Source organism: Pseudophryne corroboree, chromosome 7, assembly GCF_028390025.1.
Source record: "Pseudophryne corroboree isolate aPseCor3 chromosome 7, aPseCor3.hap2, whole genome shotgun sequence".
Classification (NCBI taxonomy): Eukaryota; Metazoa; Chordata; class Amphibia; order Anura; family Myobatrachidae; genus Pseudophryne; species Pseudophryne corroboree.
In genome coordinates this window covers 70,753,231-70,772,923 of record NC_086450.1, presented here as the reverse complement: position 1 = coordinate 70,772,923, position 19,693 = coordinate 70,753,231, and the positions used below count along the sequence as shown (strand labels likewise).

Genomic DNA, 19,693 nt, shown 5'->3' with positions numbered 1-19,693 from the left:
CAATTAGAATACTGACAGAGGATGGGGTAATTATTTTACCCCTCCCTTGTCCCATGCCATAGTTTACTTGGGGTGGCGGCTAGGGCTAAAACACCGGGGGTGGCGGCTAGGGTAAGACTTGGAGGGTGGCGGCTATGGCTAACACCCCTCCTCTAGTGTCTAACCCTCCCCAACACCCCCCCTGCACATCCTAATTCTAACAGTGGTCCTGGTACCTGCGGAATGTCGGCTTTCCGTGTTCCGGCACCGGGATTCCGAGTGGTGTCAGATCTCGACTGCTGGGATTCTAAACGCATCCCGTTATTTCTTACCTTGAATGCGTCTATATCACTGCAGGCATGAGCTCTAGACACAAAACATGGCATATGATACATCACTATATTATTACTATATATACACGTGGGGTGTATAGTATATGCATTATGGAATGTGTCAAATATGGTGGCCAATCCCGGGATCGGGATTGGCGGGATCCCGGGATTTAGGGACAAAAATGGCTGGGATTCAATCCCGGGATTGGAAGCTCCAATCCTGGGGATTGAGGGATCAGCGTTGAGCGTCCACAGGACGCTCAGACGCTGCCTGGCTTCCTCCTTCCGGGTACCCAGCGCAGTGTGAGAGGTCATGCTGAACCGTCAGCTGCTGCTGGGAGCTGCCAGGAGAGATCAGAGGTTGTTCCACACCAGCCCGCTCCCGGTATTTGGTGAGTTATGTGTGCGGGACGGGCGGGCGGGGTGGGGTGAGGGGGCGGCCACATAGCTAAAAGCCAATACACGGGATTGAAAAAATGGCCCGGGATTGGCTTCCCTAGTGTCAAATCATACATTAACATATCAATACACGAACATCCTCTAATATATTAATAATAATTATTCAAGTTTTTGAATATATTTATACAATACGTTACGAATTCCTGCATTCTTTCTTTTTCAGGGTGATCCCGGCCGACCTGGGCGTAGCGGTCTTCCAGGGAATTTTGGAGAGAAAGGCGATAAGGTATTAAGATATGAGTGCTGGTATTAAGATAAGAGTTCTCATAAAACATCGTTCTCATTGACTCCTGTACTGCTGTAGATACAGGTTGGTTTATTTTGTCACGTTACTGCGAGTGCTGTACTTATTCAGTTTGGTAGATCACGGAGACTTTTAATGACTCATTTCTGAGGAATGTTTTGCTTAAATCCATATTGAAACATGGGGACTATTAAAACTGTCTTGTGAATGATTAAATAGCTATGTGGATGAACAATCATTGATGTCTAAGGTCATCACTGCCAATGTCGGGCGGGATGCAATGAAGTCCGAGTTCAGCGGCCGTATTTCGGGGATGCTGTCCAAACTCAGACGTTTATTTAAAGCGGCAATCACACATACTGTAAGTAAGTGTGGCTATATGCTGCACTTACAGTACGGCCACTGATATTTTTTCGCAGCCTCATAAGGGCCGGAAGAGGGGCGAGTTGTGAGCCCCTCTCACTTCTAATGAAATTGGCCCTAGGTCTGCATCTTGGTACACAGTTTAATATACTCTATTCTATTTTACACTGACCATCGTTCACTTTCCAGCAATTCCTGCATTATCTTTCTTTATTCCTTCATTAATTCATCTCCCTATTTCACCGATCACTATTTTTTTATTCTTCATTTGCAGTCTCTCTGATTATTTACTTTTTTCTTAAGTTTTCATGTTGTTTTAATATTGTGTTATTCTATATAATAAAAGGCTATCACTGCTCCTCACCTCAATGGAGGGAATTCAAGTGTTTTGCATGTCATCGGCCACTAGATGGCGCCCAACAGAGCAATTCAAGTGTTGCTCTGTTTGGGCACACACTTCCGCCGGTGCTGAAATTACAGTTGTGTTGTTCCGTCATTTTGACGGGCTGGTAACTAGTATCTTACATGTTTCTCATCCACATAATATTTATTCCAATCTCTCAACTGTGGGAATGTTTGAATTCACTGTCTGTCTCTCCACATCCTCTATTTCTCTAACCCTCTTTCTGTGCTCCTAGGGTCCTCAAGGAAATCTCGGAGCTCCAGGGTCCCCAGGTGTGAAAGGGGGTAAAGGAGGAGCTGGGGTGCCAGGACCGAAGGGAGAGCCAGTAAGTTGCTGTTCGTGTATGCACACTGATGTATGGATGTATACACTGTCTGACTGTTTTATTTGGCTTATAGTTTTCCTCTGTATCCATGACTTCTGTCCTGCTTCATTCATATTCACACCCCGTCTTCATCTAGGGTCGTAGAGGAGATCCTGGTAACAAAGGAAATGCAGGAACCGATGGCCCCAAGGGAGAGAAGGTAGGTACAGTTGTGTTCCAGTAGATAACTGAATAGCGCAATAGACGTCTCCTCAAAACACAATTGGGCTCCTGTGTTATATTATATTGTATTTTTGTTTACAGGGAGATCCTGGATCAGAGGGTCCACGAGGTCTCGGCGGGGAAGCTGGTGTGAAAGGAGGAAAGGTGAGTTGTTGGGGACAGGATTTCACACATACTCAAACAGTCACATCATGCTAAAACACCCAACAGTATGCTAACAGTGAACAAAAGAATGAAGCACTGTGTCATAGCATTTCTACATCAGAGAGCTGATTTAGTGGGAAGTGCAGCCCCGGGTGCTTACCGCTTCAGGTACTTGAATAGCTCCGAGCTCTTCACCTAGGAGCAAAATGCCCACGGTAACTCCCTTGGCTAATTGAATCCCCCCCACCCTTACAGTTAGGAGCAACTCCATGTATGACCGTCCCCAGAGCCGGCCCTAACCAATATGATGCCCTAGGCAAGATTTTGGCTGGTGCCCCCTAGCACAGCCGCTAGATCTGCAGGAAATGCCTGGCATGAGTCAACTGGTAGCTCTGCTAACATCGGGTGCCTTTTCTTTATGAAAATGCATCATATTATTTGCATTACTATGTGGCTAGGATGCACAAGCAGCTTCTGCTGATTAAAATTATATGTTGCATGCCTATATTCTGTGTGCGACTGTGGCTGTATCTGCATACGAAATGCTACATTGCAGTGATTTCCAAGAATACACTGCAACGTAGCATTTCGTATACAGATACAGCCGCAGTCACACATAGAATATAGGCATGCCGCATATCATTTTAATCAGCGGAAGCTGCTGGTGCCCCTAAGCATACCAAATGCCCTAGGCATTTGCCTAGTTTGCCTATGCCTAAGGCCGACTCTGACCGTCCCCTCCCATATTGGAATTACACTCTGCTCTTGGATGACATGAAAACATTTTAATGGTGTCTGCAGAGCCATTCTCATCTCTTCCTGATACTAGAATGTGTTATTTTGTCAGCACATTGTATGTAGTGGAACCTAATAGCAATATGCTATGAAATACAGCACATTACAGTATATTGCTGCAATGATATGCAGACAGCTAACTGTAGTGCTGCATGTTGAATATAAATAAAAAATATTTACCACAAAGGAAGACATAAGGGTAGAGGGAAGGAGTAATTATGAATGGGAGAGTAATTATGAACTCTCAATACAATAAATGTTTAAACATTGCGATTACAATGGAAAAAAAACTGTAGAAATGGATGAATTTAACAATTCTTCTGCAAGTGACGTCATGTACTACTGACTACCTAACCTAAACATTTATTTTATGTGTATGTTGATTTAATAATGTACTTTCCCATCTTTGTCCCTATAGGGTGATCGCGGGGCACCTGGGCCGAGGGGAGCACAAGGAGTTGTTGGCGTAGCCGGCAGGAATGTAAGTATGCCCATTGTAGTTTAAATTAGATCCTCATTCTCACAGCTTAGTGTCTAGATTGGTGCAAATGTTATTTCTCCTCTTATTATTTCCTTTTATTTTTTTGCAGGGTTCACGCGGCGACCCAGGTGACATGGGTGAAAGAGGTAATCCAGGCCAAGTAGGACCTAAGGTAACTAATTTCTAGCCTTGTATCTCCCCATTTGCTTTATCTCATTTCCTGTGTCCCTCTCATGCTGCTCTAAACGGCCTTGATTGCCAATCTGCCAATATTGGCCACAGGGAAGGATGTGCCACAGAGAATAAAGTAACCTACTTCTGCCCTCAACACAGATGTATTAAGCCTGGAGAAGTGATAAAGCAGTGATAAGTAGAAGGTGATAACGCACCAGCCAATCAGCTCCTAACTGTCAATTTACATATTGGAGCTGATTGGCTGGTGCATTATCACCTTGCACTTATTACTGCTTTATCACTTCTCCAGGTTTAATACATCTGCCCCAGTGTGTGCAGAGTTTGTGGTGCCCATGGGTCAAGGGCAACCCCCTATACTTGCTGCTGGTGGTGCCATCTTCTATTGTCTTCAGAAAGATGGCGCTGGCTCAGTAGCTAGCAATAACTCTGGCAAACCGTAACAGTATCTGTGCTATCTACTGCACATGTACCAACTGCTTCCTCAGCGGGATACTATGCACTAAATAAAATCACAATACCGCCTACTGTACCTTTTCCTTTTATTTGTTACGGAATTCCTAGTTGTCTTAAAATCCCTTTGTTTTAAATGTAGTTCTATTGTTTTCTGGTTAAACAATATAGTTTATCTTCCCAGTTGTCTTATACAATCATAAAATACCAGAACTAAAAAACCACAGACTATAATTTATGTGATAAAAGGTCACAGCTTTTTTATTTGACAATGGTGACAAAAACACGAAGCAGCTATGAGTTCTAGCCAAAAACACTGTACCAATTCTGAGACCACCCCCCATGCACTTGTGTTGAGTAGAATCACCTCAGGCCATTCCTGTATAATAATGAACTACAAAGCGAGTTATATTATGTATGAAATGAAGATATTGTAAAGGCCCATATAGACGGGCCGATGTGGGAGATATGTGCTGAGCGGTTCGCTCAGCACACATCTCTCCCGCCGCTCAGCACAGCGCGATGTGTGCTGAGCGTGCGGGGGAAGACAGGGGGCCGCTCACTTCACCCAGCGGGTGAAGTGAGCGACCCGTTAGATTGGCCTGCATGCAGGCCAATCTAGCAGCAGCGATAGCGATGCGCGGGGCTGCGCATCGCTGTCGCTGTAAGGGCTACACACGGAGCGATCAGGCTTATATTCTAAGCAATCTAGTCAGATTGCTTAGAATATCGCTCCGTGAGTACCCCCCTTAACTCTAGGAAAACTCTTGTGACAAAGTAATTCTATGATGTTGATATTTTATTGCTATTCTGTTCACTCATAGGGAGACAGAGGAAGACCAGGCATCAGTTACCCAGGACCACGGGGCTCTTCAGTAAGTATGAATACAAAGGCCACTAAAATACCTAAGTTCTTAGGTTGTGTCTCTATTTTATAGTAATTGACTTTATCTATTGTTCTAGGGTGATAAGGGCGACAAGGGACCCCCAGGACCACTGGTAAGATATGCCATGGTGTCTAAGCCAAACAAGACAAACAACTATAATTATAAATCCTTTTTATTAATTGATTACAAGTAGCGAAGTAGACAGAATACATAGCAGACCTGCACTGCATGGGTAGAATAAAAGTGAATTGCTTGAAATTAATTATAGCACACTCTTAAATATAATAACACATTTTAAAATACATGTTTGTTAAATGTTTTATTTTGTTTTATCGCAGTGGATAGGATGCAGAAAGGAGGAATGGTAGGGAAAGGGGAAAAGCGATTACAAATTTGGAACTGTAACAAATGACAAAAATGTGAAGTCATTTTTAATTATAGAATTTCAATCAGGTGTGAGTGTTCTGATTTATAGGAGAAATACAACCTGTTTATATCACTTCTAACTAATCCTTAACTTGACAGTCGTCTTCATGAACCTTACACGTCTGTGATTGGCTGTCAATGGTAAAACCAGTTTCATTACCGTAACTCCCTACTATACTGTATGTATAGCATGGTATAAACACTTGCTGTTCTCCAGTTTACCATAATGCCATGGCCAAAAGCCAAATAAACCTATTAATTATTCTATATACAAGACATACAGTAAATTCCGTTTCACAATCCACCCTCCATTAAACATTTAAACAGAAAAGCTAACTAAGTCACAGAATACAACATATAACAATATATTTATGTAACTGATGTAACCGGTAATTCCCATGTTCCCATTACATGTCAGCCTTGTACTGTATGTAGTCCAGTTTTCATTGTGTAATGCTTGTGGAGGGAATGGAAATAGATGTGAGCTTACTTCCTGTCCAGGTCTGTGTAAGCCAGGCAGCAAACTCCAGAAAAGGGCTGAATGCCTAGAGTAATTACAGTAGCTCTGGGTGGGACCAAGCCACAGGAAGTACTCACCAAATCATCTTCCTGTCGCTTAGTTTAAAACAATGGGCTGTCTGGGGGTTTGTGTCCTGCTAGGCTCAAATATTTAAATATTAATACTAGTAGACCTGGTATCTGCAGGGTCAACCTCAGCCGCCCCTGTCTTGGCCGCTCTCCGGCCACCCATGTCTCGCCCACTCTTCGGCTGCCCTTTCCTTTCTGTATGTGACATACCTGTAGTATAATTGAATCTAAATAACCTGAAGAAGGATGAGGACATTATATAAAATGGTGGAAATTTAGCAACTTCTGTACACACAAATTTTGCACTATTGTATTAATTTGTTAGTAGACTATTTAATCTTTGTTTTGTCTTTCCCACAGGGAGGCCGAGGTGACTTTGGACTTAAAGGAGCACCTGGACCCAAAGGCGGGAAAGGAGAGCCTGTACGTATGTCAGTCAGGTTAGGGTGTAATTCCTACAAAGAACATCCAGGATAATCCTATTTTAATATTCTTTTTTCTCTTTATAGGGCGACCCAGGACTTCCAGGAGAGCCAGGCACACGAGGACCATCAGGCGGCCTTGGATCTCCGGTACATTTTTCCTTCAACATATTAGTTAAACATTACTTTACATTTACTAATATCATCCGCTCACTCCAGCAATCTCCATGCTATAACGTACACATCAGCTATATTTATTTATTCACATATATATAAAAATTGTGCTCCCATGTCTTTCATGGCCTTACTTTCTCTGCAGAAAATACCTCAATTTCTTACATTCAGGACCTAGGTATCAGTGAGGTTTGGTTCTTTCATGTCTTTTTACAGTATATCTTCTATACCTAGGGTGACATTGGACCTCCAGGTGACCCTGCCTTGACGGTAAGTGTTGTGTGATCTCACTCATGTGACATAGTATACTTGGAATAATGGGAATAATTTTATGTATAACAATTAGGTCTTTTCAGAAGACATGTAATGTAATATTAATGTGACATAATATATTGCCGCACATGCTACACAACAGTCATTATCTGTGAAACGATTATTTATTTTTCTTTCTCAGGAATGTGATGTCATGACATACGTCCGAGAGACATGTGGATGCTGCGGTTAGTTTTCACATAGCTTAATTCACATGCTTTTCCTCACTTAAATAATTCCTAACACTGTCCACACATATTGTAATTCAGCTGTTTTTTTTAATTGAATCCAAAAACAAATCTATGGATTTATGTTAGAGTAATGTGATCTGTTTCTGTGCAGTATGTGTTGCCAGGGCTAGATTAACAGCCACATCGATCTGGGGCTAAAAATGTTCAAGGGCCAATTGTGAGAAGCAGAGAAGAGGTGTGGCCAGTGCTGTGTGGGTGTGGCCAATGCCATTTGGGCGTGTACATTCCTACACTATTAACACAACTGTCTCTATATGAAAGTAGAAAAATTGCATACATTTGTGAGGAAAATTGAAGTACAATTTTAATATGTTATGATTTTTGGCCAGCTAGGCAGATAGTCATCAACATGCTGTTATGATAACGGGCCTACTTTTATGTGGAGGCTTGACGCTGTACCATTCTTAATCTAGTCCTGATATTAACATATATATCTACTTTCTTGACTTAAAAGTGATCGTCAGCCATGTCAGGAAGTTAATAATGAGATCATTTGAATAATTATTTTATTCCATATTAGAATGCAGCAAACTGTAGATGGCCTCAGAGGTGGAACATGGCATTTATCATGCCTCATAAGATAACTTATAGGTGGGCCCAGAGTTGCCCCTTCTCCGCTCATCCTAGGATTGAATCCCGGGCAATTTTTGTCCAAAATCCCGGGATCGTGCTGATTCTGATCCCGGGATTGGCCACCATAGTCTGAACATCAATCTAATTTTTCTATTGTCATTTATAACAATAGCCCCTAGGGGTGGTACTCCTTACCTCTACTAACATAGCAAAATATGCAGAAAGCAAACAGTAGGTCAATAAATGTAAAAAAATATTTTCTATCAGTATGTAATAAAATCATACACGGCAGCATTTTAATAATTCATTGAAATACTAAATAGAATCTACTAGTAGAGATAGTCTTTTCTATTTTATAAAACTCAGTGCTGTGTGCACTTCTGTTAAGTGCATGCAGCTTCCCATTCACCAACAGATCAGTGTGATGCAGAACCTACCTCTTGACTGTTCCATCTGCAGGGACAAAGTCCTGGTTGAGTGGAAATATAGACACTAGATACTACATGTTGGAACGTGGGGGGTGATGTACCAAGCAGTGAAAAGAGTGAAGGAGTGGACCAGTGGAGAAGGTGCCCCTGGCACGCAATTACCTTTTACCTATGATTTTATAGAATATACTTGTTAAATGCTACCTCAAAGCTGATTGGTTGTATGGACAACCTCTCCACTTGTCCACTTTTTTTCCTTGCTTGATAAATCTCCCCCATGGAGTCTTGTACTACACTACACTCAAACTTAAAACATTGTAAACATGAAGTACTTGGTAGTCTGACACTAAACTCTGGGGTTCTGCTGTTCTAGCTAATAGTGAACCATTGAAGGTGTGTGATTGTGTTCTAGTGTATATTGTCTTGCCAACTGAGTTTGTGTTGCACCGCACTGACTTTGTCTCTCTCCTCTTTAGACTGTGAGAAGCGCTGTGGTGCTCTGGATATCGTGTTTATAATTGACAGCTCTGAGAGTATCGGTTACACCAACTTTTCTCTGGAGAAGAACTTCGTCATCAACGTCGTGAGCAGACTGGGATCCATTGCCAAAGATCCAAACTCTGAGACAGGTACACAGTCACACAGCCCAGAAGTAATGTAGCACATGAATCCTTCAGAACCTGACCATGGCGTCAACTTACTAAGCCTTGGGTGGAGAGAAAGTGGACGGAGATAAAGTTCCAGACAATCAGCTCCTAACTGTCATTTTTCAAACCCAGCCTGTGACATGGCAGTTAGGAGCTGATTGGCTGGTACTTAATCTCCGTCCACTTTATCTCCATCCAAGGATAAAGGGCCCCATACACTACAACGATATGCCTGAGGCTGAAGTCGGAGGCGATTTTCCCTGAACTCTCCTGGAGCTTCCCGGGAGTGGTTCCATATGATTCCATACAATTTGGTACATTTTGCATGCGATATATCGTATGCGATCGTATGCGATCCCAGCCATACCTGCGGGAACCGACATATCACGAGTGCAGCACTAACGATCTAAGGGAGGCGATCTGACCCCCACGGGAACTCGGATCGGATACACAGCCCAAATGCCCGAATTGGGCTGAAATCGGCCATAATCGTTCTAGTGTATAGGGCCCTTTAGTATATAGACACTCTGTCCGACTTGACCATACAGTATATATAGGAGGCTGAGAGTCAGTTCTGTTATCTCTGAGGCCTTTTCATGTATTTGGAAGATGAACAAATACACATACAGTACATAGTGGTTATCTTATGACCACCCTTAAATACATGTCTGATAATCATGCTATAGATTCCAGTCTTCTTATGCTTAGGATTATTATGTCTGCTGCAGTATCACAGCATGTAAGGTCAGAATAGAAATAGTTTTATAGTTGATATTTGCAAAGACATTTTATGCCAGGTTCGGACTGATTGTAAATAACAACTAGTTCTAAGATAGTTATACTCTAGAAATATTGTTATCAATAAAGCAAAGTCACCTCTTCTAAACCATTAACAGCGATGCCACCCAGTAATTAATGGACACTTTACCCTGTCTCGGAAAGAGAGGAGAGAAGAGCACATTGTAGACTGATGATAGGAGCAGGAGAGAGGAGGAAGCCAGTGGGGGAAGGTAATATAGGGAATGGGAGGAGTGAGAACGTATGTACTTTGTAGGAATATAGTTGCAGTGAATAGGGCATGCAGTGTTGTGTGCATTTTAGTCCTCTCTATAGGAACAATGTGGGTTATTTACTAACATTGCTCAATGGTGCACATTTACGCTACACCGCAGTGTTTACGTTGTATAGCTTGCACAAGACAAGTGAAGGCTGTCTGCTGACAGATCACTATAGATTTAGGGGCTATTACAGAGTTAAACGTGCGCCCGTTTACAAAGCAAATCTTGCATGAATCTGCACTGCACATGCTCCAAATACATGCACACGAAGTGTAGACATTTCAAGCACATCGTCACTCATCAGGGTCGGATTGCCCATCTGGCAGTTCTGGCATACGCCAGGAGGGCCGAGGGTCTAGTGGTCCGGTCCGGTAGTGGTCTGCAACACAGCTACCAGCTCTCTGGTTTGGCCGCCTCCTTGCCCAAAGTGTGTGTGTCTAGGAAAGATGGGGGCATGTCGCGAGTCCATGTCTCCCTGACTCGTGGCACGCCCCCATGAGCCGTATCCGCGTGCCCCCTGTGACATGTGCATGCCCGTGCCCCGCGCTCGCGAGCCAAAGGCCAGGGCTAAAAAGTAGCCCCTGTCCGTCCCTGTCACTCATGGCCAAACTTGATTGCAATGGTGCATTCTGTTACAGGCAAACACTTGCTTGGATGAGTCATATCTTTTGCACCTAGTATAGTATAGGGCAGTTGAAAGTACACAGTGATGATGATGGTGCCTGGCAAAAAACAGGAGCATCCAGATACGTACAGCTCTGTGTATGGTACAGCTCCAGATACGTACAGCTCTGTGTATGGTGCGTATACACTTTTTTTCTCCATGCACACTCCTCTTGGGCAGTGTACACCCCATTTACTCCCATTTCTGCATATTGTCGTAAGTGCATATTTGCACCTTTGAGCAATGCATGTATTTATAGTATAGAATTAGTGCAGTATATAGAGAGTGTAGTGTGTAAGGGCAGTAGGGTTGGTGAACAAATCATTGTCTTCACCTGGCCTCTTCCAGCCTAGGCCGATTGCAGAGTTTGCTCCGGTCCCTTTGGCTGCTTCCTGTCACTGATTCCATTCCTCCCTTGTTCAGTTCCCTGAATAGTTTCAACTTTTAACTGATCTGAATGCGACAGGATAAATTAAATCGCAGAAACCGATAGATTCATCTTATATTAATACAGACCAAAAACTACATAATATTTGGGAAGTTGCTACCAGCCCGTCAAAAAGACAGAAAACTATAACCATAATGTCAGCCCCGGTGGCTGTGTGCGGCCAAATGGAGCAACACTTGTATTGCTCTGTCGGGCGCCATCTAGTGGCTGCTGGGTGTGCAAGACACTTGAATCCCCCCGTAGAGGTGAAGAGCAGCTTTAGCCTTTTATTATATAGAATAACAGGCTGACTACAGTAGAACACAATGGGGCAGATGTATTAAGCCTGGCGAAGGGATAAAGAAGTGATAAGCGCAAGGTGATAACGCACCAGCTAGTCAGCTCCTAACTGTCATTTTTCAAATCTGTAATGATTGGCTGGTGAGTTATCACCTTGCACTTATCACTGCTTTATCACTTCTTTATCCCTATATAATGTACTGTTTGAACGCCATTGTTTAAATTCACCTTGTCATTGTTCACAAAACTGTACAGCAATGTTCAATGCTGTTGTAAAGTAGAGCAAAGGCTATCTTTATGTAACATCTTCCTTTGCGTGGAGTAGCGGTTCTTCCTTATATGGAGAGGTCTTAAATGACTGGATTTTCCTACAGGTGCCCGAGTTGGCGTTGTCCAGTACAGTCATGATGGAACTTTTGAAGCCATTCAGCTGAATGACCCCCGCATTGACTCTCTATCAAGCTTCAAGGAGGCAGTGAGGCGCCTGGAATGGATTGCTGGAGGAACGTGGACACCATCCGCTTTGAAGTTTGCTTACGACAACCTGATCAAGGAGACGAGACGCGACAAAGCCAAAGTTTTCGCAGTGGTGATCACCGATGGGCGCCACGACCCAAGAGACCCCGATGATCGTCTGCAGTCGTTGTGTGGTGGGAATGTCACAGTGAATGCTATTGGTATTGGTGACATGTTTAACAAGGAAGATGACGGCGAGACCCTGACTTCTATCGCCTGCGACAATAAGCAGCAAGTCCAGAAGATGAAACTCTTCTCCGAGCTCGTAGCTGATGAGTTCATAGATAGTATGGAGGAACAGCTGTGTCCAGGTACATATCATATGTGTAAGAAACATGTCCTCTGTAATACATGTCCTTCCTGCTTTATGGGTGTTCTTCATGTTATCTGAGCAAGTGATAATACTGCGGGTGATAATTGCCCTAAGATACAAAGGGGCCCATTTATCAACAAGGATAAAAATAGCTGCGTATGATAATTGGTGATCCAGCTAATCAGCTCCCAACTGCTCTTTTTCAAAAACATGACAGTTAAGAGCTGATTTTATCAGTCGTTGATGAGCCCCAAAATGTCTTTTGTCACCTCAATATATTCATTCAGGTTATCATATCCATAAGTGTTCTAACAACACAAATGATCATTAAGGTTACAGAACTGGGAAAGACAATTATTAGTTATATATGTCAGTGTGGCTTTGTATAGCTGACCTGAATGTATTCATTAACACTTTACATTTTGTGTTCTTGCAGACCCTCAGATTGTGTGTCCGGATCTGCCCTGTCAAGCAGGTAATACATTTAGAACAGACTACCACATACAGTAGGCAGTCTACAGACATTACAGGTTAACTGTTAGTATGGGAAGCACGTGGTTTGTTGTGTGTGTGTGTGTGTGTGTGTGTGTGTGTGTGTGTGTGTGTGTGTGTGTGCGCATGTGTGTAAGAGAGGAGAATTCAATTGCCGGCGAAGGGTGCAAATTGCCATTGCCGCGGCTTTTAAATGCTGGCAATGGCAGCCCTTCTCACACCCTTCGCCCAGCCATTTCACACCCCGATTCGCACAAAAGTGCTCACTTTTGTGCAAGTTCTCACTGCTGTAAAGTGCAGCAGCTGCCGCACATATTTGAGCGGTGATTGAATTTCCTCCAGAGAGAGAGAGTTGTTAACAAGCTGAGCAAAAGATAGAGGAAGCTGATGCCATCATTTGGTGGCTTTGTGTTAGGTAAAAGATGTTGGCCCTCATTCCAAGTTGTTCGCTCGCTAGCTGCTTTTAGCAGCATTGCACACGCTAAGCCGCCGCCTACTGGGAGTGTATCTTAGCTTAGCAGAATTGCGAACGAAAGATTAGCAGAATTGCGAATAGAAAATTCTTAGCAGTTTCTGAGTAGCTCGAGACTTACTCCTACACTGCGATCAGTTCAGTCAGTTTCGTTCCTGGTTTGACGTCACAAACACACCCAGCGTTCGCCCAGACACTCACCCGTTTCTTCAGACACTCCCGCATTTTTCCCAGAAACGCCAGCGTTTTTTCGCACACTCCCAGAAAACGGCCAGTTTCCGCCCAGAAACACCCACTTCCTGTCAATCACACTACGATCACCAGAACGATGAAAAATCCTCGTTAGGCCGTGAGTAAAATACCAAACTTTTGTGCTAATTTACTTGGCGCAGGCGCACTGCGAACATTGCGCATGCGCAGTTGGCAACTAATCGCTCCGTAGCGAAAAAAAATAACGAGCCAACAACTCGGAATGAGGGCCTCTGTTTCTATAATATAACAATATTCCTTACAGTTATTTTGTATGGTCAGGTGGTAGACTAATTATAAGGTCACAATGCATAGACAACACAAGGAAAACAATTACGTATTACAATCTGAAGAGTGTCTCTTTCCCTCTGGTTTTCCCCCTTATTGTCCAATAGCTTTAGAATTATTATTATTATTATTATTAAAACAGTTGATGGAAACAGTGTATTTTGTAAGCACTAATTCTATTTTATTTGGAGAATCCCATGGGCCTTATTAACATAACACTTTCATCATGGTGATAAAAAAAGAACTTACTTAACATTAACCATCTAGAGCAACAATTGTTACTTAATATCTGCAATCCTTTCTGTTCTCTACTGAGAATTTGTATAAATGATGGGCCAAGTGGTTCTTATCTGCTGTCAAATTCTATGTTTCTATATATAGATGTAAATAAAGTTATAGCTACCTCCCCCCCCCCCAGAAATAACAATAACCCCATTAACTTTGGAATGTATAAAAAAAAAATCTATAAATACAGATGTGTCCATATACATCCTAAGGAAGTTATTTTATAATGGGGGCCTATTGACATGGGGAGGGGGGGGGTTTGCAAAACACCCACTAGATATATATATATATATATATATATATATATATATTTTTTTTAAATAAAATATTTTACAAATAGTTAAAAAAAAAAAGACAATTTCTGAGCCGTTTTGTGGGGGAAAAATTGTTAGTTGAGTGGTTAAACCTGCTCCCAAGTGGGAATACAGGAACAGACTGTTGTGCCCCAGTAAACTTTCTTCTTGAAACAGAACTAGGGGCCAGGGCTCTCTTGGCAAAGTAAAGAACTTGAATAACTAAAACTTCTATTCATCTACGTCGCTACGCCATCATGTTGTGTACTTCTGGTCAACACCATCATGGAGACTCCATGATGGAGCCAAAGTGCCCAGAGCTTGGTCTATAACAAGGCTGGGGTAATTTGTTGAGCGACTTCCTGCATAGAGAGGCAGAACAGGTGAGGGCGATCAAGTGTATGCTTAATACAGTAAGGTCATGTTCACACAATTGCCGCCCAATCAGAGGTGGACACATCCAACGATCTCCCATTGGGAGATACAGTATATCTCTTGCAGGTTCCTTGTTGCTGAGTTTCATGTATCATAATCACAACACACCTGGAGTTACTAATATGGAAAACTGTGGTCACTCAATAATGGCAGAACTTAATTTTTCTATCTGCTTGCTTCTGTCGCTATAGTTCCACTGCATGTTGCCTCGATCTGCCTGTCCTGTCTTTGTTTCTAACCCCTGTAGTATCTGCATTGTTTATATATGTTAAAGTGGTTACCTCAAGAAATAGGTTGGGGGTATATTATAAATAGAGAGGCGGCAAGGACTGCTAGATGTTAATAGTCTAGTGATAATTACCTCAGGGGAAAGGGAGCTTTGACCCTGTCCTTCTGACACTCACTTGCAGGTGGGAGGGGACATAACCCCGAAACAATCGTTAATTACGACTATAATGAAGAGGGTATGGAGATCGCCTTTCCTAAAACCTTACCTAAGGTTGCTGAGTTCCTTGAGTCCCAGAAGGCGAGTTCCGAGGACCCAACGCACTCCCAGCTCGTTGCTATGATGGTTTATACGGCTGAGAGAGCCAAGTTCTCCAATGGAGAGGAGAGGCAGAACTGGACTGAGTTGTTTGTTGACGCATTTAGAATGGTTCATACAGACATTGTAGGAAATGAAAACGCACTAATGGGAATTTGCTAAGTAGCATGATCGACTGACACCCAGTTAGCATGGGGGCAGCATGTTCCTGTTACAGGTTTAACAGGTGTATAATATCAGGTTAACGAGTATTCACAATGTAAAACAAAGCTATAATATAGATTTAATGTATACATAAGGCAGAGCTATAAACCTGGTCCTCAGACAGGATGCTGGCAGGGCCACATTATCCATAAACTTCTATTGAAGATTTTGTATTGTAATTTATTGCATCTATATAAAATATAATACTATAGTTTAGTGCACATACTTGGTGGTGATAGTGGAAATAATTTATTTAATCAGGGAATTGGCGTCCAGTCCCTTTCCTGATATAACTTGACATGATCTTGCATTTACAATTAAATCATTTTAGTGATTCTGTTTGGGTAATCTTATTTTTTTTAAAATCTTATATATCTTTCATCTTTAAACTGTGTGCACAATTCTCTATTGCTTAGTCACAACTTTTCATTATTGCACATCACTTTTTTCCTCCTATATCTATATTGCATTTTGTGCCCATGTCATTGCTTGATGATGTATTACTGTTTGTGCAGTGTGTCCGTGTACTGATAGGATTTGTTGCCAGTTACATTACTTACATAAATACAATTGCATCCTGCTTTATTGCAGCATTTCATAGAATGTTGAGTGAAACGCGTCGCTTATGCAATTGTGAACAATCATCATTGCTTCATTATGTATTACTGTTTGTGCATGTATCTGTGTGTCTGTGTACTGATAGGATTTGTTGCCAGTTACATTACACACAGAAACACAGTTGCATCGTGATTTATTGTAGCATTTCATAGGCTACTGAGTGAAATGCGTCACTTATGCAATTCTGAGCAAACTAAAAAATGATTCATGTTTTTCTGGTACCATCAATGTATAAGTAGCACATGGGATTATTTAGTGTATATAAATATATCTATATATATATATTGTGTATATGAATCTCTATCTCCCACAGAGCTTACAGTTGCTCAATGCACACAGCGACCAGTGGATCTTGTCTTCCTTCTGGATAGCTCTGAGCGAATAGGAAAACATAACTTCCAACAAGCGGCAGCCTTTGTAGAAACCGTAGCTAGACGACTGACTCTAGCAAGACGGGATGACGACCCTGCTAATGTTCGTGTAGCCCTGTTACAGTATGGTGGAAAAGATGAACAAGCTGTGGTATTCCCACTTAGTTTTAATATAACACAGATTTCCCGAGGGCTAGAACGTCTCACTTACTATGACTCCTCGTCCAGTATCGGGAATGCTATCCTCTATGCCATCAACAACATCCTGAATGACAAGACTAGAGGTGCAAGAGGGTTTGCAGAGACATCCTTTGTCTTTATCACTGATGGTGTGACTGGTGTTGATGGGCTGGGGGAGGCTATCACAGCCATGAAAAAGAGTAACGTGGTCTCTACTTTGGTGTCTGTGGGAAAGGACCTGGATATGCAGGTTCTAAAGCAACTTAGTTTAGGTGAGGGAGCTGCCATCTTCAAAGAACACGATTATGCCAGGCTGACTGAAAGTTCATATATGGACAGGTTTGTGCGTTGGGTGTGCTGAGCACAATCCGGGTATTGTCAAGCAATGAGAAACCACAGATCTCCCAGCATAACGCGTTTCACCCTGTGCACAATGCTCTGCTCTCAACAGTCAAATGTATTATTTTTTTATTGCAATACCCAGTGGAAGATTCACTATACCCTATTTGTCTAAATCGGTTTATTGATTCAGACCGTATTAATGTAGTAGCAAAATAATTAGTTTGTCAGCCTTGTGTATGGGGTAAAGTCGGGCAGTGCTGGAAGATCTGTAAACAAATCTCTTTAATTACTATGTTATCCTATGATGGAGAATAACCAGATATCATATACAGTACTAGCATAGTAATTGGAGAGCATTTTGTCATGTTTCCATGTATCATGAGCTGTGAGTGACAAGGATACGTTCAAATATAAACTGACACACAGATGCTTAACAACATAGAAATACTTTAATTAATGAGGTCATATTTCACCCAGCTTGGATGGGGAAAAACACATGAATCATAAACAGACACACAAAAACATAAGTCAGAGAAGATACAAATACAGATGTGTTCACATACACTTATTCTCAAATCACGCCAAATAGCCCCGTTTAGAGCGACTAATCCGAACTGGCTAGTACTCTATAAGGGAACTAGGACAGAAAATTGAGGAAAAAGTACCAAAATTAAGGAAAAGACCCACATTCTAGGGTAAACAGGCAGAAGAGGACCGATAGGAGTGACCTGCACCATGCACCAGTATTTATCTGCGACTTTATACCAATACCTTTGCAACAACAAAAAATGAATCCTAAGTGGGGAATCCAGTTGCGGGCAAAGGGTGTGACTTTGAACTCCGCTGCAAGAGCACCTCATCTCGCAAGCTCCCGCAGCCCGTCTCCCCCCATATTGCACAATATTTTACGCAGTCGTATGGGGCTATGAACAACATAGTGCAAGTCTGAGCTGCCGTAAAAAGTGGGGCTGTTGCCGCACTAACTTGCAGCGGTGAAAACATTGCCCGCAATTGGATAAGCCCATAAGAATCTCGTACACTTAAGACACAAAGGTGAGAAAAATGTAGCAAAATTGAGGAAAAAGTGAGCAGTACGATAATCATTACACGTGGGTCGCACCATGCATTATGCACCATATGGCGCAAAAAGTATAACTGTATGAGGACACATCTGTATAAATCTACACTCGCAGTCTAGTGGGTCTGACAATTTTTTTCCTGGAATTGGAATATTTGGTGTTTTAATATTATAATTTAGGGAAACATTTCTGAGTGTGACATAGATCAGCTACTGTACATCGGCACACTCACAGTGTCACACTCAAATGTGGTCAGTGTCACACTTGTGAAACTCTCACATGGTGCTAATAGCAGGTCCTATATCAGGGTATCCTACATCTTAAACCTGTGGCAGGGGAGGGAATGGGGCAAGATTTGGTTACATAGAATCGTATTTTTGTACATTGGAGAGAGGGGATCGTGCCCCGCCAAACAGTTTGTTGTCAAATGAAGCAGTGACCCTGGAATTAGGGGACTGCTGTTTATTTGTCCTGGAACATACTGCTGTAACAACAATAAAATGTTCTCCTGTCATACTGTGTCTTATTTACTTTTATAGCACAAAATAAATTCATCATTTCCGAAGACTGCAGTAAAATAAATATATTTTGTATACAATACATTAATCTACACATTTAGGGACATTTATAAAAAAATAGTGCATAGGGTAAGACCCCTCTGTGACAGTAGGTGGAATGATACAGTGTTCTGTGTGTGATCTGTTGGTGAAGAAGGGGCGGAGTGATACAGCTCTGTGTGATTTTCCCTGTAAAAGAAAGAGGCGCGGAGTGATACGCAGAGTTTACACATATACGAAAAATGGGTGTTTGCAACCAAATAGATGTTATCTTTATCATGTGCACCAATTTTTAAATATTGTTCAGGTTACATTGGTGGAAGTTGCACTGGAATAAAAGTATTTAAAATGGACTTTTCATACTATAAGTACACATTAAACATATCTGGACAAACCGCATATACTGTAAGCATATGCTACATTTAGGTACACATCCAATTCCTAGCTAATTGAAGGCTTCGACCTATTTAGGTAGGTCTTGCCAGGGCCGTCTTAAGAGCAGTGTAGGCCCCTGGGCAAAGCAATGCACTAGGGCCCCAACCCATTCTCCAGTAGTAGGGGTGGGGGGTGCTATCAGCGGCAGCAGTGATGTCCCATGGGCGGTAGGGGGTGTTCTGTCTTCCGCTCAGCATGTAGGACCTTGGGCAGTCATTTCTGCTAATTACTGCATAGATGGTGGGAGATGGTGCGGGAGGGAGAGCACTAAACTGAAGAAGGGGGCATTTAGCTGAATGAAGAGTCCCTGGTACATGACTTCCAGGGTAGTAGGCTGGTTTAATATGCATGGGAGGGGTGGATAGTGGAGTGGGCTTAATATTAATAATTTTCTGGTGGGAGGGCAGCTTGCTTGACTGCAGATATCTCCAGTTACTGGAACTAGATTTCTTAGCTTTCAATGTGATAAAA

The 19,693-nt window shown here is 42.3% G+C and overlaps 1 protein-coding gene across 2 annotated transcripts in view; it reads left to right on the top strand.

Annotated features, from left to right (window-relative positions):
* The window catches only part of COL6A2 (collagen type VI alpha 2 chain), a 49,678-nt gene extending 30,934 nt beyond the window's left edge, over window positions 1-18,744 (top strand). Inside the window, exons 13-28 of one of the 2 annotated variants that reach the window (XM_063933280.1) lie at window positions 934-996; window positions 2,016-2,105; window positions 2,242-2,304; window positions 2,409-2,471; window positions 3,685-3,747; window positions 3,857-3,919; window positions 5,217-5,267; window positions 5,356-5,391; window positions 6,654-6,716; window positions 6,803-6,865; window positions 7,124-7,159; window positions 7,344-7,389; window positions 8,930-9,082; window positions 11,924-12,376; window positions 12,815-12,853; window positions 16,572-18,744. In XM_063933280.1, coding sequence (XP_063789350.1) covers window positions 934-996; window positions 2,016-2,105; window positions 2,242-2,304; window positions 2,409-2,471; window positions 3,685-3,747; window positions 3,857-3,919; window positions 5,217-5,267; window positions 5,356-5,391; window positions 6,654-6,716; window positions 6,803-6,865; window positions 7,124-7,159; window positions 7,344-7,389; window positions 8,930-9,082; window positions 11,924-12,376; window positions 12,815-12,853; window positions 16,572-17,170 — 1,944 coding nt within the window. In that variant the 3' untranslated portion in view covers window positions 17,171-18,744. Of the gene's footprint in view, window positions 1-933; window positions 997-2,015; window positions 2,106-2,241; window positions 2,305-2,408; window positions 2,472-3,684; window positions 3,748-3,856; window positions 3,920-5,216; window positions 5,268-5,355; window positions 5,392-6,653; window positions 6,717-6,802; window positions 6,866-7,123; window positions 7,160-7,343; window positions 7,390-8,929; window positions 9,083-11,923; window positions 12,377-12,814; window positions 12,854-15,302; window positions 15,976-16,571 lie in introns of those variants that run through there. The other variant, XM_063933281.1, reaches the window with a different exon arrangement.
* Window positions 18,745-19,693: the final 949 nt, after the last annotated feature.